General features: G+C 47.5%; 1 protein-coding gene and 1 long non-coding RNA gene across 3 annotated transcripts; one reads left to right on the top strand and one right to left on the bottom strand.

The window, feature by feature from the left end:
* Positions 1–459: 459 nt before the first annotated feature.
* On the bottom strand, positions 460–20396 carry VPS33B (VPS33B late endosome and lysosome associated). 2 transcript variants are annotated; one of them, XM_077872729.1, is made up of 23 exons: positions 19328–20304; positions 15958–16038; positions 15513–15574; positions 13607–13656; positions 13342–13409; positions 9319–9364; positions 8203–8297; positions 7826–7930; positions 7349–7445; positions 7080–7157; positions 6902–6975; positions 6545–6631; positions 6274–6364; positions 5787–5861; positions 5463–5527; positions 5289–5343; positions 3626–3672; positions 2915–3047; positions 2225–2298; positions 1606–1707; positions 1353–1428; positions 1130–1246; positions 460–835 (listed from the first exon to the last, which is right to left on the bottom strand). In XM_077872729.1, the coding sequence occupies exons 1-23, from the start codon at positions 19421–19423 to the stop codon at positions 756–758; spliced, it is 1854 nt and encodes a 617-aa protein (XP_077728855.1). In that variant the 5' UTR covers positions 19424–20304; the 3' UTR covers positions 460–755. The 2 variants fall into 2 exon arrangements, with proteins under 2 accessions (XP_077728855.1, XP_077728863.1); XM_077872737.1 differs by lacking the exon at positions 460–835 and having other exon boundaries at positions 1353–1456; positions 19328–20396.
* Positions 19774–23041, top strand: LOC144298269 (uncharacterized). The gene is made up of 3 exons (XR_013365194.1): positions 19774–19934; positions 20088–20294; positions 20988–23041. It is a non-coding gene; the product is annotated as an uncharacterized LOC144298269 (long non-coding RNA).
* Positions 23042–23793: the final 752 nt, after the last annotated feature.

Below are 23793 nucleotides of genomic sequence, written 5' to 3'. Positions count from 1 at the left end.
TGCAAGGAGCCCAACATGGGACTTGATCCCGGGACTCCAGGATCATGCCCTGGGTGGAAGGCAGACACCAAACCACTGAGCCACCCAGGGATTCCCAAACTTCTCTTTTCTAAAGTATAATAAATCAAAAGAGGCGCTGGGCTGGCTCTTTTGGGAGACGCTACAAGCCTTAACCTCAGGGTCATGAGTTCGAGCCCCACATTGGGCAAAGGTTTACTTAAAAAAATAAAGTATGATGAGCTACAGTATTTTAGAGTTAGAGGGTGATTGCTTTTCATCTACCTAGTCCGTCCCCTTCGTTCCATGGTTGAGGAAACACTGGTACAGGGCAAGTTTCAGGAGAGAACCAGACCAGACCCAGAGCTGCTGCGGAGTCCAGGCCACAGAACACATGAAACCCCACCCCTCCCCACCTCTGCCGGTGCTTCACTAAGATGGAAGTGCACATCGAGAACTACATGACACTTGAGAGTAGAGGCTTTATTTACAATGATACTCAAACAAGATTTAGCAAAAGATACCTCTTCCCCCTTGTATTTTTTCAGCACAAGCTATACTTCATAAACAAAAAAAGAAATATCCTGGCAGCAGGAAGTGATCTTTCTCCTCATAACTTCCCTAAGTCCCAAGTCAATTCTGAGCTCCTAAGCTCTTAGTAGGGTAGCTGGAGGACACCTGGTTAGCAGCCTGGACCAAATTCCTGTGTCCTGTTGGGAAACGTGTCCAGGGAAGAGTCAACCCTGGCAGGAAGAACTTCAGGCTTTCACCTCACTCATGGCCTCCATCAGGCGAGCACTATTTGTGATTGCTGTTGTCAGGAAAATGAATCTGTACCCTACGGAGCCAAAAGCACAAGCATCAGTGACTAAGCAGATCAGAGGTCCCCACGCCTAAGCCACGTCAAGTGCTCCAGACCAGGGCAGCAGGTTGCAGACATGGATGCACCAGTGCCATGTTCACGGGCCTGATGACTTGCTGCACCCAGTGGAACTGCTCTTCAGCCCACAGTTTGACTCCCTGCTCTTTAGCCCACAGCTTGACTACAGCCAGTGGCAGCCAGAGGCCCACTGAGCCACCTTCCTGAGCGCTGCCTGCTGTTCCCTGGCTCCCACATTCTGCCCTCTCTTACCTTTCTCTCTGCCCAAGAACCGGAGGGCTGAGATCTCTGAAAACGTGCAACCACCCAAGAACACCACCAGGATGAGGCGCAAGCACTCGCTGGAAGCCTTGTCTTCCTTGGTCGTGTCTGCAGAGATCAGACCAGACTCAGATCTTCGCTGGTGTGCTGGTGCTGGGCAGTGGCCCCGGCCCTCTGCTCGTCCCACCTGCCCACACTGGCCAGTGCCACGCACCTGTGAATGCCAACTCACTGCAGTTGAGCAGCCGCACCACTTCATCCAGACCTTGCCAGCTTCGCCGCTCCAGCACCTGGGAGGCACGAGCACCAGTTGCAAGTCTAAGACAGGAGTAGGCTTAGGAAGGGAAGGTCACAGCAGCCCAACTGTCACATTTCTTGTTAGCTACTGGGGTAGTTAAAAGTTGGGACAGGCCAGGGACCAAGAAAAAGCAGAGAGTGAACAAGGAATGGGAGTGGGTCGCTCTCACCTGCTCGATGATTCGGCAGCTCAGGGGCACGTAGGCACCACTGAAGACGTATGCCATGTCCCGTGGCACTTTCAGATCGTACTCGCCATCCACACGTGGGATCTGAGGGCAAAGGGGATGATGTGAGGCACATGACAACTACTCTCTCCAGCCCTTTATGTGGTTAAAGAAAAGTACATCCCAAAAAACAGTTCTTATTTCAGCTAAAGGGAAAACCAGCAAAAGCCCTTAAAAAAAAAAAAAAAGAGGAAGAATCCATAACCAAAGATTAAAGCTTTTGCTCAGTACCCACTGATTCTCCTGAATGAGCTCTCCGTGCTCCCTATCAAAGACTGGAAAGAAGATGGCCCTCTGAAGCTCCCCTGGTGACATGGGACATGTCTCTCACTGATGTGGCACTTGGCCTATCCTCTGGCATTGGTGGGTGATTGTTACATGTTTATTAAGTGGATGAATCTCTATGTCTTATCTCATTAGATTAAGCTCATGATTAAATGCTACCAAATGAAAGGACCTTTATAAAAAAACAACAACAAAGAGATATACTCCACCAAGGGATTCAAAGTACTCCACCAAGGACTGGACCCATGACTTCCCCATCCATCCTGTTTCTACATACCAAATTCAGCTTCTTGCTGATGGCACGAAAATTGCTCCTCTTGGCCAGAGAACTGAAGGCATCAGTAATCTTTCCTGGGAAGGAAACTTGTGCTGGATTTCATCTAAGGTCTATGGATTCCGTGACACAGACACAGACGATACCATTCAGAAATGGCAAATAGCAGGACTACTCACATCTCAAGACCCTTCTCCTCTTTGAGGAGCCGCTCACCCAAAATTCTCTGGAACCAATCAAGACACTCACCACCCTTCTTCCCACCACAGTCTTCCTCCTCCTGCAGGGTACCTGCTATCTACTCAATACAGTCTACAGGGTGATCTGGGCTCACCGATGAAGTGTGTGGGGCCATGGAGTCAAACTGACATGGGTTCAAACCTGATTTACTACTGAGAGACTATGAACAAGTCAGTTCACCTCACTCAGCCTGTTTCCTTATCTACAAAATGGAGGTTATACACTTATATTTGTTAGCATTAAGTGAGAATCTGTTATCTACAGTTCTCAGCACATGGTTGAGTGTTCAATAAAGGGAACATGCTCCTACTAGCAGAAGCAGTAGTAATGCCAGGAAGAGTGAAGAATCACATCGTCCTTTGCCAGCTCATTTGCTCCCTCCCAGAGTGCTCTGGCTGCTGTGAGAAGGGAGGACTATGGCCATGGAAGGGGTTCTCCATGCTCCCTGCTCACCTGCAGCCTTGTCCGTCACCAGCTTGCTCACTTTACTCTCCACAGCTGTGAGGGTGTCCCCTGGGGCCTGCTCTGTTAGGAGCCCCGCTCGCCGCAGATTGGAGAAGGTTAGTAGGTGCTCAGGGCCATAGCTCTGAAGAAAATGCAATTCAGCCATTTACTGAGCATCCGCTACACCAAGGTCTAATACTGTTAGGTAATATGGAAGTGAGGGACAGAAGGGCTATGCATTCTGTGCCCTAAAGAAATACCCAAACACCAAACAAAGGACAAAAAAAAAAAAAAAAAGCACAAAACTATGAGAGAAAAGAGAAAGCTACTGACGTAAGGGTGCTGGGGAGGGCTTCACAGATGAGGTAAGACTGGAGAAAGATCTGGAAGGAAAGCCGTATCAAATCCTCACAAGATGGTTCAAGTGCAAGTGAGCCCCAGGGGTGAGAACTCACCACCTGGTCCAAAAGCTCAGTGGCTCCAGTTCTCCCAGCACTGGCCACCCACCAAGAGAGCAGGGAGTGGGGGAGTCAAAGGCAATGGGAGGGTCTCTGTATGCTGAGAGGTTGACTGTCCCAAGATGCTCTAAGAGGGAGGCCAGAGTGGCAACAACATGGAGATGTAGACAAGAAATGGGCCATTTCTTCTTCTGCCTCTTTCAGAAATGTCCAGGTCCTCCCTCCACCAAGCTCCCTCCAGAGCACACTCTCCCAGCCTTACCTGCAGATATTGTGTTTTCAGAGATCGGTAATCCTTGGGAATCAAACCTGAGGATCAGAGAGAGAGGACAGGTTCATGCGAACACCAGCTGAGGTATCCTGAAATCTATAGCCAAACCCCCTCACCCTCTTGTGCCCCAAAACACCTGTATCAGGAGGAAGGACTCAGTAAATGTTAACCTTGGCTCTAGCCAGTTGATTTTAAGCGGACTCCTAGGGGTGCCTGGTTGGCTCAGTGGTTAAGCATCTTGCCTTTGGCTCAGGGCATGATCCCAGGGTTCTGGGATCAAGTCCTGAATCGAGCTCCCCGCAGGGAGCCTGCTTCTGCCTCTGCCTATGTGTCTGCCTCTCTCTCTATGTCTCTCATGAATAAATAAAATCTTTAAAAATAAAAATAATAAAATAAACTAACTCCTAAACTTAAGCTTGCTCACTGAGAGACGAAGCCTGGATCTGAGAGTTCTGAGGACGAGCCCTGACCTGTGAGGGTGCTGAGGGAGGGACACAGAAAGGTGCACTGCTCACAGTGGAGGTGGCAGGGGGACATGGCAGGAGGGAGGAGGGACCTGGGCGAGTTCCCTCCTGGCTTTGGGCCAGCACCACCACAAACTGCTTCACAGACTACTGAGGAATAGGACAAGTGTTCAGATAAGATCCGAAAGGGCAGTCTGGGGTGATTTCCTCCAGTGAGGTACAAAGAATGGGCTTGCAAGTACAATCGAGGAGATGTAGAATAAGCAAACTGCTCCTCTGGGGGCAAAGAGCGGCCTCAAAGACACATCCCCACCTGCAAGACTTCAGGCAACACCAGTTGCCAAAAAGGGGTGGAGGGGGGGTGGGAAGGACAGGCCCGGAGTCACAGGACAAGCAAGTCACAGGGACGAACAGCACAGCACATGGAGTATAGTCGATAGTACTGTCACAGCTGCACTTGTGGGGAGCCCAGCATAGCGTACATACCTGCCTAACCCTGTGCTGTACACCTGAAACTAAGCTTCCATTGTGTGTCAACTGTACTTCCAATTTAAAAAAAGGAGGGGGTGCACATGGGTGGCTCCATGGTTTAGCATCTGCCTTCAGCTCAGGTTGTGATCCTGGAGTCCTGGGATCAAGTGCCACATCAGGCAAAGGGGAGCCTGCTTCTCCCTCTACCTACGTCTCTGCCTCTCTCAGTGTCTCTCATGAATAAATAAAATCTTTAAACAAAACAAAACACCCCAAACAGGTGAAAAAATTGCATAAAGGGGTTAAAAGTTGTGCCACGGATGGTCGCAGAATCTGAGCTTTTGGAAACGTTTATGAAATTGTTTGGCTATACCCCTTTCCTGGACTGTCTTTATTATGAAACCTTGCTGTAGGCAGGAGGCTGGATGAAACAGAGAGACACACCATTCTACGCTGTGCCCCTGCAGTCCTAAGATGTGACTGGGCTTGTTCTGGGGGCCCTGGGTGTGGTCCTGCTTAGGGTCGAGACAGTGAATCACCCCAGAGCCTCAGGATGTCTCACTTGGAACAAAAACTGCTTTATTTTACAGGGGAAAGAATCCATGAAATTACTGGGAAACGTTCTGTCTGCTAGGATATTATGTCTGTCATTCAAAAGGATTTGCTCTATCCCTGAGGTATGATTTTTCAGTCTGGCATCTCTGGTTCCAGGGGCTCACCATTCTCAGTGATGGACAAAAGGCACATGAGGCGAAGGCTTTCTATAGGCGACACCTGCCCAGAAAGAGAGTCAAAGAGAATTCAAGTTTCATGACACATGTTCTTCTCTCCTCTTCCTTCTGGAGGCCAACCCCATGGCACACCGTTCCCAGCAACCCCGGCCATCTGCTCACCTGCCGGTCTATGTGTTCTTCAATGTAGCTGGTGCTCTCTCGGATGTTAAAGCCCTCCAGCAGCGCTGGGAGTAAGCAGAGGAGAGCACATTATAGGGCATGCAGCTCAGCTGTTGCCATGTATGCTAACAGGTGTCTGTCTCCCCATCTTTCTCCATGCTTGGGGTAGGTTAAGGGGCCCCCAGGACTCCTAACAGGAACCAGCATTCCACCCAGCCAGCACCAGCTAGAAGGAGCCAGATGGCATCTTTGCTGGATGGGAAGGTGCTGGGAGCAAGGGAAGCAGAAGCACGGAATGGAGCTGGGCACGGCCACTGCAGCTACCATGCTCAGTCTTGATGAGCTCCTGGAAGTCCTGCTTAGTCTTCTTCTTCATGATCGATTCACAGGCCCCAATATCTGCAGACAGGACAAAAAGCAAGCAGACACATTCCCAGTTCTAGAAGAATATGCCTTTATTATCCAGAAAAACTTTTTTTTCAGATATTATTCACTCATTTGAGAGAGGAAAAGAGCACAAGCAGGGGGAGCAGCAGAGGGAAAGGGAGAAGCAGGCTCCCCACTGAGCAGGGTGCCCGATGTGGGGCTCAATCCCAGGACCCCGGGATCATGACCTGAGCTGAAGGCAGACGCTTAACCCACTGAGCCACCCAGGAGTCCCAAAAATATAAAGTTCTTAAGGCAAAATGCAGAAGCACTTCGTCCCATTTCAGGTGAAACAAGATCATTATCTGCTGGGTGAACAGAGCTCTCTCCCAGGACAGATCTCTTCTGTAGCAGCCCCTCGCCCTCCCCTCCGGCTGAAACCTACGGACGCTCAGCAGGCGGTGCTCCTGTTTCAGTCCCTTGAGCTCCTGGGACACAAAGTTCTTCATCTGCTTGATGTCCATGCCTCTCCGGCGCTGGGGGAAATCCTCACAAGGTCAAGCTCTCCCAGCCCTCAGACACGAGACACCACCACCCTCCCTCAGTCTCCCCGATTCCAAGAGAAAAGACAGGGGGCTGTCATCGCATTAGGGTTGTCAGCCGCCTTGGGAAGCCATTGGGGAAACGAAACAGAGGACCCCGGGCTTGGACCTCACATCATACTGAGCCTGCAAGTTCCGGGCCTTCTGACTCAAAAAGCCAAAGACGTTGGAGAAGTGCTCATTACGAATCTCATTAAACACCTGCAAGGGGAACAAGCCAGCAACAACTTACCAGATAACCCTAACTAGTCCCTCCTCCCTCGGTAGTGTGACCAGAGCACAAGAGGTGTGTTCTGTTCTAGCAAAAGCACAGAGAAAGCGGAGCTGGCAGCATGGATGCATGACAAGTACCAGCGACTGAGCTCTGGGGTATGCTCGTTCCTAGCGGGGAATCCGTCTCCCACAGACTCAGCCTCCCCACCCAGAGTGGGGCCCACACCAATCCACGGCCAGTAGCCAGCCCCCCCTCACCTTGTCCTCAGCATTGAGTAGAACCTTTAAGCTCCTGTCAGAGGATGTGACTTCTGGGCCAAAGTCGACACTCCCTTGAGAGCAGAGGGAGCAGCTATGAGGATCTCCAGAGGTCCCAGCCCAGGTAAGAGACCTCGGGAGCTGAGGACCCCCTCCACCTTGCCAGGATGCCACTTACCGCACTTGATGCGGAAGGTGTCATCCACCAGGCCCTCGTAAACCACCTGGGAGCAAAGTGCTGTCACAAAGTCCACATCTGAAACCGAGATCCCCAGCCGTGAGGATCCTCCCTGACCTACGCAGCTGCCCGGCTCAGGTGCCGCCACGGGGCCCAAGTGCCGTGCTCCCGGTCAACGCTGGCATTCATAGCCCCAAACCAATGGTCCTAACTGAGCCACCCATGTCCTCGAGGGTCCAAAGACAACAGGAGTGCTGAGCAGCATTTACCTCTGTCCAAGAGGAAGATATGTCCAATTTCTGGCCTTCGGCCCTTGGTTTCACCATCCTCCTCCTCTTCTAGTCTCCTCCACAATTCATATGACATCTGCCAGGGACCAAGACAATCTCAGTCTGGTGACCAGGTCCTTGCTGCAGCCCCACCAACTCTTTTCCACGTAACATCTCTCCTTGACCCCAGCCAGCACTAGCTGAGGGGAGCTCACTATTAACACTACTACCCACTACACATCCATCTGGGCCCACCCCTCCCAACCTCTCCCCTGCCGATGAAGGACAATTTCCAACCCCAAAGATAAGACTCAGGAGTGCTAGTCACATAAGTCCTCCTCTCTGAGGAACTATTCTGGAACAATAAAAGCAAGCCAAAGAATCTGCATCTTATTGCAGATGCCTGTGGGCAGTCCATGGTGGGCATGGAACAGGTAAAATAGGGGCTATTAGGACAAGGGCCCTGCTAGTGCCCACCTTGGTGCATCTGCCAATTCCGTAGCAGTTAGGAAACGGTCCGTAGAGGGTGCTGAGAAGGTGCAAGGCCTGTGCCACAGTGTTGATCCAGCGCTGATCTCCTTCCTGCACGGAGATATGGCTCAACCCAACAGACCCATCTGGAAAGGGGCTAGCCCTAGAAACCCTGGAGCAGGAAGGCAGGGTGTGGGGACTGCCTGAAAGCTTTCTGATTGGCCCCTACTGGTGGACAGCAACCAGTAGCACTCAACCCACAAAATGCTCTCCCCTCATGATAAATTATAGGAATGGCATGAAGGTTACATCAATGTTGCTAGCTCACTGGACCCCACCTGTCCCTGCCTGTCGATGCCAAGACCCAAAGACCCTGCACTTACCAGGAAGTAGTCCCTGAAAAATTCTGGCAGCTCCATGCTCAACAGATCCACATCAAGAGGCAGCAAAGAAAAGGCCCATTCGTCGCAGCTCACATCTGTGGGAACAGGGCAAGTCAGCCTCCCCATGGAAGGCATGGGGCTCCATGGCGGGAGAAAGAGGGTCTGCCACAGTGACATAGAAACATCTGAGCGCCGCCACATGCCCACCACCACACTGAGCACAGGACACTCAGAGACAAGTAAGACCCAGCCTGAGCCTTAAAGGAGTCCATGGTCTGTTAACAGAAAGAGACATGCACATGACAGCCTGCTACGCAATGTGTCTTCATCTGAGTACCCACCAAATGTGCTGAGGGGACACTCATTCACTACTCAACAAATACTGGCAGGAAGCCACATGTGTGCAGGCACTAGGCCGAGCACCAGGGGTATGTGAATGGAACGAACATGCTCCCAGCTTCCGCCAGAGAATCCCAATCTAGTAAGCGAGGAACACACCAGATACACCTCATTCTAGGTGTGCTCCAAACAAGTAGAACAGCAATCTGGGAGCACAGATAGTTCAGGGATCGAACCTCCACCTCAGCTATGCAGGGTAGAGGAAAAGTTTAGGAGTCCAGGAAAGACTTCCCTAAAGAGCCAATATTTACGCTTAGAATTTGAGTAAGATTTTGGTATGGAAAAAAAAAAAAAAAAAAAAAAAAGCTGAGGGCGGAGAATATTCTAAGCCACAGAAAAACCAAGTGGGAAGTGCCCATGGCTGAAGGACAGAGAGTCAGGAGAGAGAAGGGAGCTGCACACGGTGAGGCTGAGGAGACAGGAAGGGGCTGACTGCAGAAGGCCCTGAAGATTCTGGCACTAGGGCAGGATCTGCAGCAGGAGCTCCGTGCTCGGGTCAGCGATGCATGCAGCACAGAGGGAGAGAAGGCAGTCTTCTCAGGGGAGTCTTGGGACGGAGGAATGGTGGTACCTGGCGTCTCCTTCAGCCTTCCCTTCAGGGCCTTGTCCCCCTCCCCCTGGGGGGGAGCTCCCCTCCTCCCAGGGCCAACATGTAGAGTGGGGTGGGGGTATAGCGTTATGTTCTCCCCGTCTCCACTTGCGGCTGCCTCTTCTCACCTCCATAGACCCCCTCTTCCTCCAGCACCATCTCACATGCGTGAAACTGAAAGACAAGAGGGAGCAGCTGGTGACCACCTTCTTTTCTGTTCTTTTCATCTTTCTGGTGTTCCTCTGTGGGCACCAAGGACAACACCTACTGGACCCAGTGACGGAGACAAGAGAACGTGGACTCATAGGGATGACCACTGGAACAATTCAGCCCAGCGCTTTGTTTCCCTTTACCCACTTTATTTAGGTATTAAGTCCATAGCTCTTTCCTCCCCGCAAGACTGGAAAGCACCACAAAGGAGAAGGTATTTCAGCTGTCCCCGAAGGGTGAGTCCTGCACTCAGATGTAGGAGGGAGGACCCAATGTACCCCAGAAACAGGGGAGGTGGGGCAGGCAGCAGGGAAGGGGCACTGGTGTGGAAGGAGGTCAGGGGAGGATGGGTCCAGGGGACCCCTGGAATCATTAAGAGATCTGGAGATCCAGGCTAGGGGTGAATGGCACAGAATATTTAAAGTGGGTGATTTGCCCAAGAGAGAAGAACACAAAGGGACATGAGCACTGTGGACAGGATTCCAGGGAACAGCAAACTAAAAGGGTGCATAGGGCACAACCTGGCAGGGAAGACAGAAAGATGACACAGAGGCAGGAACGGGGGACACGGTGCCTCCCAAGGCAGCAAAGGTCCATTTCAGGAGGAACAGGCAACAGTGTCAAATGCCAGAGACATTAGGCAGGACGGGAGGGAATCAGGCATCACTGGATTTGACAACAGAGCCCTCAAGGGTTTGGGATCTAGTGAGGATGCAGGAGAGTGACAACAAGAACTCTTCACTCAACAGAAGGGAGAGTCCCTAATTGGGAGAAGACATGAAGTAGGAAGAATTCTTTAGAAGGGACAGATGTAGTTGAAGACAGAAGACAAAGAATCTACCTGACAGGGGCACCTCGGTAGCTCAGTGGTTGTGCCTCTGCCTTTGGCTCAGGTTGTGATCCCAGGGTCCTAGGATCGAGTCCCACATCGGGCTCTCTGTCCAGAGCCTGCTTTTCCCTCTGCCTATATTTCTGCCTCTCTGTGTTTCTAATGAATAAACAAATAAAATCTTGGGAGAAAAAAAAAAAAAAGAATCTACCCAACAAAGCAGGACAGTAGAGAAGGAATATGGGCATGGGGCCAGAAACACAGGTGAATGCCTAATCAAGGAGGGGAAGAGGCCCGGGTCACTTCTTCCTTTGAGATAAGTGGGAAGGTGAAATACTTGGAATCCCAGAGCCCAGATCAAACCTGCTAATCTTCATAATTAACAAAAGGAGTCTCAGGAAGAGAGAGAGAGAATACAGCTATTGAGGGAGATTGTGTTATGATATAAAATTAAGTCAAAGAATCTAAATAGGATATGAGATGGAGAAAATTCATCAAAATACCAATTTTGGGGATCCCTGGGTGGCTCAGCGGTTTGGCATCTGCCTTCTGCCCAGGGCGTGATCCTGGAGTCCTAGGATCGAGTCCCATATCGGGCTCCCTGCATGGAGTCTGCTTCTCTCCTGCCTCTGTCTCTGCCTCTCTCTCTCTCATGAATAAATAAATAAAATCTTAAAAAAAAAAAAAAACAATTTTGTTTTTCTGTGCAATAGGGAGGCTTGTAGGATTATTTAAAACTATTACCAACATGTTCTATTCCCTCTTTGAACAAATCTGTCGTTGGAAGTATAATTTGAAAAAAGTCTCTCTCTGTGTGTCTCTCATGAATAAATAAAATCTTAAAATAAAAAGGGGGGGGGGGTGTTCCTGGGTGGCTCAGCAGTTTAAGCTCCTGCCTTCGGCCCAGGGCGTGATCCTGGAGCCTCAGGATTGAGTCCCGCATCAGGCTCCCTCATGGAGCCTCCTCCCTCTGCCTGTGTCTCTGTCTCTGTCTCTGTGTCTCTCAAAATAAATAAATAAAATCTTTAAAAAAAAAAGTTGTTTTTTTTTTTAAGACTCCAAGAACTAGAATTTATTGTCACAGCTCCTTTAGTAACATTTAAAGTAACCTATAATTCCAACTGGTTATCTTACTTAATAATTTCTTGCCCTGGTAATGACATTATACTTGATACATTTCTCAGTAGGATAAATAGCAGTAAGATTGTGCTACAAATCTTCAAATGATCTTCAAAGGAAGATCATTAGCTCTTTCTTATTTCTTTTACATGATGAGAAAACAATATAAGCCTGTGATTTCACTAGATTTTGTAACAAAAACTGAAAGTCATTTAAAAGAGGTAAGGACTTGCCATTTGTAACAACATGGATGGAGCTAGAGAATATAATGCTAAGTGAATTAAGTCTGTCAGAGAAAGACAAATACTGTATGATGCCATTCAAGTGTGGAACTTAAACAAAAGAACAAAGAAAAAAAGAGACAAACTAAAAATCAGACTAACTAGAGAGAACAAACTGATGGTAACCAGAGAGGAGGTGAGTTGGGAGATGGGAGGAATGGGTGATGGGGATCAAGACTGCACTCATTGTGATGAGCACTGAGTAATGTACGGAATTGTTGAATCACAGTATTGTACTCTTGCAACTAATAAAACACTGTATGTTAACTATACTGAAATTAAAATAAAGTAACATGCTCAGCCCTGTTATGTCAAAAAAAAAAAAAGGTAAGTACTATCAACTCCATTTTATAGATGAGAAAACTGAGGCACAGAGCAGGTAAGTAACTTATCCAAGATCACACAGGTTATAATGATAAAGCAAGGATTCACATCCAGTTTGGCTTTAGTGTTTGAGACTGAGCTACTGCTTCTACTTTCTCTAGAGTTTTTTGGGAAAGATTGGAAAAGAATAAATCAGGGTGCGTGGGTGGTTCAGATGGTTAAGTACCTGCTTTTGGCTCAGGTCATGATCTCCTGGTCCTGGGACTGAGCCCCAAGTCGGGCCCCTGGCTCAGCGGGGACTCTGCTTCTCCTTCTCTCTGATTCTCCCCGTGCTCATGCTGTCTCTCTCTCTCTCTCTCTTTTTTTTTTAAAGATTTTATTTATTTATTCATGAGAGACACAGAGAAGAGAGAGAGGCAGAGACACAGGCAGAGGGAGAAGTAGGCTCCACGCAGGGAGCCCAACGTGGGACTCGATCCGAGTCTCCAGGATGACACCCTGGGCTGAAGGCAGCACTAAACCACTGAGCCACCCAGGCTGCCCTGTATCTCTCTGTCTTAATGAATAAACAAAATCTTTTAAAAATAAGTAAAAGGGAAAAAAGAAAAAGAAAAAGAAAACAAATCTCTGTCCTTTCAACTTTATTTTCTATCTGCTCTCCATGCAGCATAAACTACTTGGTATAGCTTTATAGGCCTAAAGCAGGCCCTGTATGTAAGATGAGGATGTACCCATAATGCACCTTGCTGACATGGGAGTGAGGGAACTTGATGGAATCAGGGAACGGCAATGCGACTACCACCAAACACTACAATTATTGAGCTAAAAAAGATGGAAGGGACCTAGCCTGAAGATGTGAACTCCCTGCTTGACTGTGGGCTTTCCTTCCCTCCACTCCTCAAAGCTGGGGTAGAGTAAAATGGTCTCTAAGCTTCCTTTTTTGTGTAAGAAAAGGCTTTTTCAAAGTACATTAGTATGGCTCTAGTATCCCAGGGGCAGTTGGTCACATGCCTTGAATGAGCATGGAGGAATAATGATTTATTGTACTTACTGTTAAAGGGACAAAGGGACAAAATCACTGGAATGCCATAACATCGTGCACATTACTATACAGAAATCTGAGTTAGAAGGGATACACAGCAGGTTCTGCTTCAGAAGAAGTCTACATAGACACTCCCTCTCACAATTCCACAATCTGTAACTGGGGTGGTTTGACAACAGACCCTCTGCTAAATAATCAAGACCACGTTAATGACAAGATGGAAATAGGTATTTTGTTCAGTCACACATAATTTGTTTTGGGGGAGACACAGCTATTGGCCCCTTGCCCCTTCCCAGCCTTTCATCCTGATCTACCCTCCCCTACTCCCACCAGAACCCAAACTCACCTTCTGAGGGCAGAAGATCACTTTGTATTTTCGAGTTCGGCCAGCCATTTTGTCAGCATTGACAAGACCTACAAACAGAAGGAAAGCAACCTAGAAAATCACGGGCCCTTTGTTAAGACTAGAAGCAAGGAAGTAGACATCCTCTTCAAGTGGTATGGCCAATTTGAACCATATTTTCTCATTAAAAGGTCCTTATGGCCTAGGCCCTTAATCTTGGCCACTCTTTCCTAGGTCTTAGTTACACGTAGCGCCATGGCATACTCACTGGCAATGTATCGCATGTTCTTGATGCGAGGTCGGACCAAGAAGCACAGCCTGTGGGAGAGAAAGGAAAAAAACAAAACAAAACAAAAAACCTCAGTGAGGAAAAATCATGAAGTTGGTGATAGCAGCTTTGAAGAAACAGAAACAATGTCAACTCTTCATTTGCTCTTCTTGCCAGGCTGATAGTTCTCATCCTAGCCAAAGCCATGCCAGCTCTCTTGGCCTACCACATACCATGCACAGAAAACTCCCTTCAGTACGAGAGGTACATTGGTGCTGCAGGTACTTATGGGCCCCATGTGGGCCCCAGGAGCTCCTGCCCTCACATAATTTACAATCTATTGGGCAAAATAAGATACACACATGTATGGAGCATAATAATGGTCAAGTGTTAAAAAAAGTTCCAAGATAGTATATAAAATAGTGTTTTTCAAATAGAGGTTCATGGAGGTACTCTCCATGTATCCTGGAGAACTTTTTCCTCTAAGGGGAGAATGAACATTACTTAAGTTTGAAAAATACAAAAAAAATAAAAATGAAGGCCAGAAACAGGCTGTCTGTGACTACGTGCCAAGTGAGCAGGACAAACACTAAACACCATGGAAACCCTGGACTGGGATGGTGACACAGAACTTCATGGAGGAGGTGGTGCTGGGCTCTGAAGGCCAGCGATTTTTTTAAGACTTTATTTATTCATAAGAAACAGAGAGAGAGAGGCAGAAACGTAGGCTCCCCGCAGGAAGCCTGATGCAAGACTCAATCCCAGGACCCCAGGATCATGACCTGAGCTGAAGGCAGATGCTCAACCACTGAGACACCCAGGCATCCCAAGGCCAGGTATTTTTTTTTTTTTTAATTTTTATTTATTTATGATAGTCACAGAGAGAGAGAGAGAGAGAGAGAGAGAGAGAGAGAGGGGCAGAGACACAGGCAGAGGGAGAAGCAGGCTCCATGCACCGGGAGCCCGACGTGGGATTCGATCCCGGGTCTCCAGGATCGCGCCCTGGGCCAAAGGCAGGCACCAAACCGCTGCGCCACCCAGGTATCCCAAGGCCAGGTATATTTTGCAGGAGCAGCAAGGGCAGGCAGAGTGAATGGCATGGCCAGAGGGCAAAGGCATGTGCACACAGTTGGTTGCCCCACTGGCTCAGTCAATGGAGCATGTGACTCTTGATCTTGGGGTCATGAGCTCAAGCTCCACATTGGGTGTAGAGATTACTTAAATAAATACAACTTAAAAAAAAGAAAAGAAAGTGTGTGTCAAGCAGAGGCTTGAGGGGACACATGAAAGACCAGGCTGGAAAGACAATGTGAGCCTCACTGGAGATAGCTTTGGAATCTGTGGTGAGCAATCTGGATTTTATTTATTTTTTTATTTTTTTACAAAGTACAATCTGGATTTTAATCAGTAACTAAAGGAAGCCTCAAAGGTTCCTGAGAAGAGCATAATGAAAATATTTTTCAGGGATCCCTGGGTGGCTCAGTGGTTTCGCGCCTGCCTTTGGCCCAGGGCGCGATCCTGGAGTCCTGGGATCGAGTCCCGCGTCGGGCTCCTGGCATGGAGCTTGCTTCTCCCTCTGCCTGTGTCTCTGCCTCTCTCTCTATGTCTATCATAAATAAATAAAAATAAATCTTTAAAATAAAAAAAAAGAAAATATTTTTCAAAGATTAATCAATCTGGCTAGAGATGGCTGACCGGATTAGAGAGAGAAGAGGACAGGAAAGGGAGAACATGCAGAAGGAAGACCAATTAAGACGGCACAGCATAACCTAGGCATGAACTTGTGCAAGTACGGGAAGGTGAACCACATCACAAATACGGTGCCAGATCCCAGCCAAGGACAGGAGGCATAGGTGCTGGGACCTCCTCCAGCCTGGAGCCTAGATGAACTTTCCCAGACACTCACTGTTCATTGGAGCTGAGGGCTGGCTTGCTCTCCACCTTGTACAGCTTGTCTACTTCGTGTTGCTACAGAGAGAACCCAACAAGACAATGCAATAAAAGCTTGGAAACCCACAGCAGGACACAGAGAGGACTTCTGTAAGGGCTCCTCTTCATGCTACTTCTAGGAATCAAACTGCCTCCCTGACAACCATCCCACTGAACTTTCCTCAAACTGTCAACAGGTAAAAAAAAAAAAAAAAAAAAACCCAAACCAAACAATTCAGTAACAACCCAAACAACAACATCAAATCCCCTTTGTCCACCCAATTCAGCTACCCTGCATTTTACCTAAAAGGGCAGGCACTCCTTAGTAATTTGTACTGTTCATTTATTAACATTAAAAAAAAAAAAAAACCTGCTTCATGAGGAAAGAGGAGCCCAAGTCCACTGGGAAAGGGGGCGGGTACCTTCAGAATGGAGACATTGGCGATCCGATCCAAGGGGCTCATGAGATCTGCCTCAATGAACAAGTCCTTTTTTCCTGGAAGCTGAACACAGTACCTTGGGTCACTCATAGGTCACACATGCTCCCTCAGCTAAGAGCTCATCCAGCCATCCACTTAATAAAAGCACAAACTGAGTTGGAGGTACCCTAGGCATCATATCATTTACCCCAACACCTTATTTATTATCTGTGGCCACAGTGGACATTTCTTTATATATTCGCCTCGTTTGTCTTCTCATTTTCTGTACCGGTGGAAAGTTACTTTACCTTCTCGAAGGTTAAGTCCTCAACACTCCTGCTTGCCCATGACCTTGTTCTGCATCATTGCTCTGTTCTCCACTCTGCCTCCCAATAATCTCTATTGACTGTTGGACAAAGCCACACCAAACAAAGCCCCCCTTTGCATCTGGCAACCCCTCAACTGTCACCTCTGTTTAAGTAGTGTTTTTTCTTCTTTTTTTTTTTTTTTTTTTGTTTTTAATTTTTATTTATTTATGATAGTCACAGAGAGAGAGAGAGAGAGGCAGAGACACAGGCAGAGGAAGAAGCAGGCTCCATGCACCGGGAGCCCGATGTGGGATTCGATCCCGGGTCTCCAGGATCGCGCCCTGGGCCAAAGGCAGGCGCCAAACCGCTGCGCCACCCAGGGATCCCCAGTGTTTTTTCTTCTAATTACAAAAATAACCCATGTTCAAAGCAGAAAACTTAGCCCAGAACAGTCCAAACCCACCCATCCACTCTCCCATCCAAATCCCTGCCATCTGATTCCTGCATCCCTTCTACTGCTGCTGTGTCTCATCTGCCCAGGGAATGAGGGGTCACAATGAGTGGCAAAGAGAGGGAAGTGGTTAGAAGTTAGCTCTCAACTAGGTCTTGACAAATGAGTAGGGCATTGGCAGTGATCTAAGATGGCAATCCAGCAAAGGCCACAGACAGAGTAAGGACAGAACAAGCAATTCGGTCTGGCTGATGCATAAGGTTAAGTGTAGGGAAATGGTTCTCAATCAGGGATGGTTCTGCCCCATGGGGACATCTGGCATTGTCTGGAGACATTTTTGGTTATCTGACTTGGGGCAGGGGGTTTTACTGGCATCTAGTGGGTAGAGGTTAGAGATACTGCTAAAAGTCTTGTAGTGTATGGGACAGTCCCACAACAAAGTATTAGCTGGCCCCATATGTCAGTGGCACCAAGGCCAGGAAATCTTGATGTAGGGGGAAGGTGGGAAACAGGATTGAAATAGGTGACTGGAACTGGAGCATGAAGGACCCCAGAGTCTGGTTAGGGAATTTGGAGTTGATCCTCTATGAACAAGGGAAAACAGAAAGTTTTTGTACCTTGAAGCATCCACTCAGCTGGAAGTTTTAGTTAGATAAATCTGGGCACTGTGGATGTAATGGATTGGAGACATGAGAAATCAGAGGCAGGGAGTCCACTTCTGTGGTTAAAGCAATAGTCCAAGCAGACCAAGAGTGGAGCAATGAATGAGGACCTGATTGAAGCTAGTGGTGTGGTCAACAAAAATATGCTAAGGATACATGGAATGTGTAAGAGAATTTCTTAAATAACTGAAAGAAATTAACAGTTAACAGTGCTTGTATCTGTTCATTGGATGTGATTTTTTTCTCTTTATACTTTCCCTTACTATCTTCTTTGTAATGTGTGTTATAATCTCTAAAGTCAGGTGTAAAAAAAATAAAAATAAAAAATAAAGTCAGGTGTGAGGAAATATTCTTAGGACTCAGCAACTGATTCAGTTAAACGTGAGGCGGGGAAGGAGAGTCAAAGAGGATTCTGAGGTTTCAAGCCAGACCAGCAGTGCCTGTCAACAAGAATTTTTTTTTTTTTTTTTTTTGTCAACAAGAATTAAGTCAGAAAAAGTGCCAGCATGAAGGGCAAATTCTTGCACAGACACCTGCACTGGCCACAGTGAGTTGCCCTTGTGGGCAGCTCCTCCTGAGTTCCCTGTACAAGTACCCATCCTTGGTCTCATTTACTCTCTTTCATGTGCTTCTCACCTATTAGCAGTGTTAAGTAGCATCTCTTTTCAATTCCTCACACATTTGAGAGTCTTTTATGTGTAAGTCACTGTGCTATCATGACGAGGCATATAAATGATATAAAACTTGGTTCCAGATCCCGAGTTCTCCGAGATTCTTTTGAGTCCCCATCTGCATCCCAGCTGCGGCTCTACGTTTCTATCTGCTGGATGCTACAAGCAGTATTTCCTACTAGCATCTTCACTTCACCCTATCCAGTCAACCTGTCCCTTTAATTCATTTTTTTTTTCATTTCGATTTCATGTTCATTTAAAGAATATTTATTAAATACATGCTATGTGCTTAACTCCAAGCTAGGTACTCCCTGCGTACACAGCGTTGAACAGAACAGACACGTTCTTTGTTCTCAAGGACTTTCTGATATAGTAGGGAATCTGGACATTAAACAAATAAATATACACATAATGCATTACAACTATAGCAACAACGTTGTTTTCCTATTAACACAATAAAAATCTCAAACTCAGCTTTGCTTCTCGCTCAACCTTCACAATCAGTAAATCTTTGACATTCCTTTTACCATGACTTAAAAATCCATCCTTTCCCTTCAACCCCATGGTCACTAATTTTGCCTGATCTATGGTCTCCTAACTAGCATTCCTGTTGCTCAGTTACTCCAACCCACAGATAATCATCTTCAAGTATTGCTTCACCCCTTAAATGGGGAAAGAAAATCTTCAGGGGCTGCCTAATGCCTACTGGTTAACTTCTGATAGCTCTCCTCCCTGTATACAACTTGTCCTTCCCCGGTTCCTCAACTTTGCTCCTACAAACCAGTCCATCTGCCTGGAATATGCTCCTCCTTCTCCAAGGAAAATATGCTTATTTTTCACAATCCAGCTCCTTAAAATTCCCAGATCATTCCTGCTAGGAATGTCTGCTTATTCTGAACGCTTCTGGCATCCTACCTATCACCCATTTACCAGACGGCGCCCCCTGTGTGGTAATCTCTGTTTCACTGGGCTCCTACTGGAGTAGACCCTTAAGGACAAAGATGTCTTAACCATCTTTCCATCCCCAGTGATGCGGGGCACAACTGGTGTCTCCCTTGCATACCAAAGTGACTTCATTGTTGGGACTCTTTGCTAGGTCCCAAGCGGCTCTTACTGCCCTCTCCTTTTCCTCCCTAAATGCTTCACCTAAGACCTGCCACAGAAGCTCCAAGGACAATACCAACGGCCTGGATCAAGATAAGGGGACTCAGGAAGAATTAGGCGTCCAGTGAGCGCTAAACTGTTGATGCAGAAAAGGCCCCAGGCGTGGCGGGGACTGACCTGCTCCAGCAGATAGATGAGCTGGTCTCGGGCCAGCCTCTTGAGCATGGAGAAGTCAGGCAGCTCGGGGGCGTCGGGCCGATGGGGAAAGGCCATGGCAGCGGGCACCGGAGCAGCGGGGTGGAAGAAGGGCGACGCCCTCCGCTCAGAGAAGGTCGGCAGCAGCCCGGGGTACGAGCGGGGCGGTGCTCCCTCAAGCCTGGGCACGGTGCCTAAGAGCCCCCGAAGGGGCCCTCGCTCCTGCGCTCGAATGAATGGCCACCTCTCGATCAGAGAGCCGCAGCCTCGGAGGACTCTCGTCCAGAACAGCAGCCGCGGGACCCACCCGTCCCTCCCTGTCCACTCCGCCTGCAGCCGGGATCCAGTCTACACCCACAGATTTCGCGGCGTGCGGCAAAGACCCCGCCTCCTGCCAGAGAGAGAAACGACTTCCTAGACCTCCCGGAAGTCTCGTGCGATCCGCCAGCACTTAGCCTATCGGGAAGGGGACGGCGGCCTGGAAGGGACCTTTGAAAACGCGAGGCAACGCGTCAACGCCCTGGTCTCTTGCCTGGCCAGAAGGCAGCGTTCCCATCATGAGGATTACACCCTAAACCAATCTCTAAAGGTACACTCAATTCTCCTAGCTCGCTCAAACAAGGGTTGGGCACTTTGGCGAGGTTTTCAGAACTTCGTAAAATGGGCGAAACCCACTGGGGATCCGGAGGGCACTGATCACTGGGGATCTTGACTGTCAATCAAATCTACCCCCCAAATTTAGCTGCCGCCTGGGAGCTCTCTGGCTTCCCAGCTGCTGGAGGCGAGGCGCGGAGAAATGGGACACGGAGCCTGAAAGAAGGGGAGCGCGTTAGGGTCCAATGGAAGCTAAATCCTGCCAGCTGTAACTTTGGATACAGGAGTTTTGACTTAATGTCCGTCGGAGGGACGTCTGGGTGGCTCAGCGGTTGAGGGTCGGCCTTCGAATCAGGTGATGATCCAAGGGTCCTGGGATCGAGTTCCGCGTGGAGCTCCCTGCATGGAGCCTGCTTCTCCCTCTTCCTATGTCTCTGCCTCTTTGTGTCTCTCATGAATAAATAAAATCTTTAAAAATTTAAAATAATAATCCTTCGTGAGAAAATGGATAAACTGTGGCATATTCATATAATAAAGATAACTGAATAGATGAAAGAATCTAGATACGGAGTGGCATCTATATGATGCCATTTCTATACGGTTCTAGAATAGGAAAAACTAAAGGGTGAAAACAATTTCAGAAAAGTGATTGACTTTGGGGTAAGAATTGACTGGGAAGAGAAATTAGGGAATTTTCAGGGGTGATGGTAATAATCTGGATTCACCTTGTTAAAAAAAAAAAAAAAGAAGAAAAAGAAGCCATTTTAACTCCTAGATTTGCTGACAATACCTGAACTCGCTAATTTGTAATATCAGATCATCATTTCCTTGTGAGATGCATAGGAAGTACAAAGCTTCACTAATTGCCAAAAATTGAACCTGATCAAGTCTCAAGATGTAAATACCAGTTGATAGGAAATATGGAGGGTAGTAGAAACATGACAATAAACATTGTAGGAATTGAAACCTAATATATCCAAAATATAGGAGATAGGGGTGCCTGGGTGGCTCAGCCTGTTAGCATCTGACTTCCATTTCTTCTGCTCAGGTCATGATCACAGGGAAGTAGGATCCAGCCCCGTCTATGGCTCTGCTCCCAGCTCAGCATGGAATCAGCTTAGGATTCTTTCTCCATCTCTCTCTGCCACTCCACCAGGTCATGCTATCAATCAATACATTTCTTTTTAATATAGGAAATAAATGGGTCAAATAACCTGTAAAATAGAATAAAATGGAAAGGGAAATTACTATAGAAGATACTTCTGGGACATAGCCACATCATGCAGTGTTGCAAAGGTTTGGACCTTGTTGGGATCCTAATTCCAAGAAATCAACTATAAAAGTAATTTATGAAATACAAAGAGAATATGGTCAGGGTATTAGCTGATATTACTAAAACTTTTAAGGTACAGTAATGGCTTGTGTGTCTGTGTTAAAAAGGAGTTGAGGGGGCACTGGGGTGGCTCAGTCTGTTGATTATCTGTCTCTTGATTTCTGGCTTAGATTGTGTTCTTGGGGTCATCGATCTAGCCCCATGTCAGGCTCTGTATTCAGCATGGAGTCTCTCTCCCTCTGCTCTCTCTAAAAAATAAATAAATACAACTTTAAAGTAGTTCAGGGTGCCTGGCTGGCTCAGTCAGAAGAGCATGGGACTCTTGATCTCTGGTCTCCTAACTAGCTCGGTTCGAGCCCCACATTCTGTGGAGGTTCTAAAAATATTAATAAACTTTTTAAAAAACGGAGTCCTTATCTCTTTCAGATACATACTGAAGTATTTACAGATGAAATAATATGAGGTATGTAGGATTCGATTAAAATAAGCTAGGAGGAGCTGTGGGGCAAGTATGCAAAATAATGGGAAAAGATTGGCTTCCTTTTTTTTCTTTTTTTTTAGATTTTATTTATTCATAAGAGAGAGAGAGGCAGAGACACAGGCAGAGGGAGAAGCAGGCTCCATGCAGGGAGCCCGATGTGGGACTGGATACCGGGTATCCAGGATTATGCCCTGTGCCGAAGGCAGGCGCCAAACCGCTGAGCCACCCAGGGATCCCCAAGATTCGCCATTTATTAAATGTTAAAGTTGAGTAATGAGTACATAGGGGTTCACTGCATTACAATATTATCCCAACTTCCTGTATGTTTGAAAAATCCTATCATACAAGATTAAGCAAAGGACAAACAAGAAACTTTTGTGCCCACATTAGGCTTCAAGAGCTTATCCAGTGTTTTATACTGAGCTTTTTTTTTTTTTTTTAAGATTTTATTTATTTATTCATGAGAGACACACAAAGAGAGAGGGAGAGAGGGAGGCAGAGACACAGGCAGAGGGAGAAGCAGGCTCCATGCAGGGAGCCCGATGTGGGACTCGATACCGGGTCTCCAGGATTACGCCCTGTGCCAAAGGCAGGCGCCAAACCGCTGAGCCACCCAGGGATTCCCTTTACTGAGCTTTTTCTACCACCTCCCCATTAGATCGAATCTCAGCTGCTGAGAGGTGGAAACTGCCCTGAGCAGATTAGTGACACATAAACCCTCCAAGGCATAGGGACTTAAGGGCTTTGTTTGTAGTTTGCTAGTCCTAAGCTTGCCCCAAGGTTGCCAGGACGTCCCCATTCCACCCACAGCCACTTATCTCCAGTTTTGGCATTGCTGTATCAAATGCTGCTCCCTCCACCAGACCCTGCACCTATGCCCCAAAGTGCAGCTCATCCCATGTGTTGTGACGTCAATATCTTTCCTCATGTCATGAAATAGGACTGCCTAGGGATAGGGCATCACAGAGTCCTAGGACTCCAGCCCAGTGGAACACAGGCTGGGTGAATCCCTTTACCCCTTTCCAGCTTGAGCTGGATTTAAGGGGGTGCAGTCTCCCCAGACACTGCAGTGTTCATAAGTCAGGATCTGAGACAGGATAAAGCAGGAATAGAGGTGCCTTGGTGGCTCAGTGGGTTAAAACTCCCACTCCTGGTTTCAGATCAGGTCATGATCTCGAGTTGGGAGATGGAGCTGTGTGTGTGTGTGGGGGGGGTCTGTGCTCAGTGGGGAGTCTGCTTGAAGATTCTTTCCCTCTGCCCCTTCTCCGACTCACTCGAGCACTCTCTCAAGTAAATAAAAATCTTTTTTTTTTTAAGATTTAATTTATTCATATGAGGGGGGGCGGCGCAGAGACACAGGCAGAGGGAGAAGCAGGCTCCATGCAAGGAGCCTGATGTGGGACTTGATCCCGGTTCCCCAGGATCACACCGTGGACTGCAGGCGGCACTAAACCACTGCGCCACCGGGGCTGCCCTCAAGTAAATAAAAACCTTAAAATAAATAAATAAATAAAGCAGTAACAGGTCAACCTGGAGGAAGCTTAGATCTTGTTGGCTGAGGCTGGAAAAGTAAAAGGCTGGGCTTTCTGCCATTCTGGACTGGTTGATTCTCCGACTATTTCCTCACTCAACCAATATTAAAACCTATGTTGGGAGCTGAAACTACAGCAGTGAACACAAAACTGGGGCAAGATGTGTAGCAACAAAACAGTAGTTATCTATGACACACTGTGGTGATAGAAATGTGAAGGGACTTGTTTTAGACTGGGTGATTAGGGAAAGCTTAAGAAAGTAACATTTGATCTGAGACTTGAATGACATGAAACCAGCCATGTGAAAATCTGGAGAGAAAGAACCAGCAGGTTGCAAAACCTTAGATTGGCATTTGCAAGATTGGAAAAAAAGATTTAAGCTTGGTGAGCAATAGGATGGTAGGGGATAAAGTAAATGGAAAACATATCAAAGATTTTTTTAACAACACCTTTTAATTTTCTATAGTCCACTGGGGAAAGGGCATAGTCAAATGATTTGCAGGAGTTA

The sequence above is a fragment of the Canis aureus genome, chromosome 2, assembly GCF_053574225.1.
Source record: "Canis aureus isolate CA01 chromosome 2, VMU_Caureus_v.1.0, whole genome shotgun sequence".
NCBI lineage: Eukaryota > Metazoa > Chordata > Mammalia > Carnivora > Canidae > Canis > Canis aureus.
Note: the sequence above shows the minus strand (reverse complement) of the source record. Positions and strands in the feature narration are given on the sequence as shown.

Coding starts and splice junctions, on each gene's coding strand:
- VPS33B (XM_077872729.1), bottom strand. CDS start 19,423: ATGGCCTTTCCCCATCGGCCCGACGCCCCCGAGCTGCCTGACTTCTCC. Junction 9,365..13,341: donor TGATCTTCTGCCCTCAGAAG/GTGAGTTTGGGT, acceptor CTTGTCTTTCAG/TTTCACGCATGTGAGATGGT. Junction 6,365..6,544: donor ACTTGCAGGCTCAGTATGAT/GTGAGGTCCAAG, acceptor GATTTCCCCCAG/CGCCGGAGAGGCATGGACAT.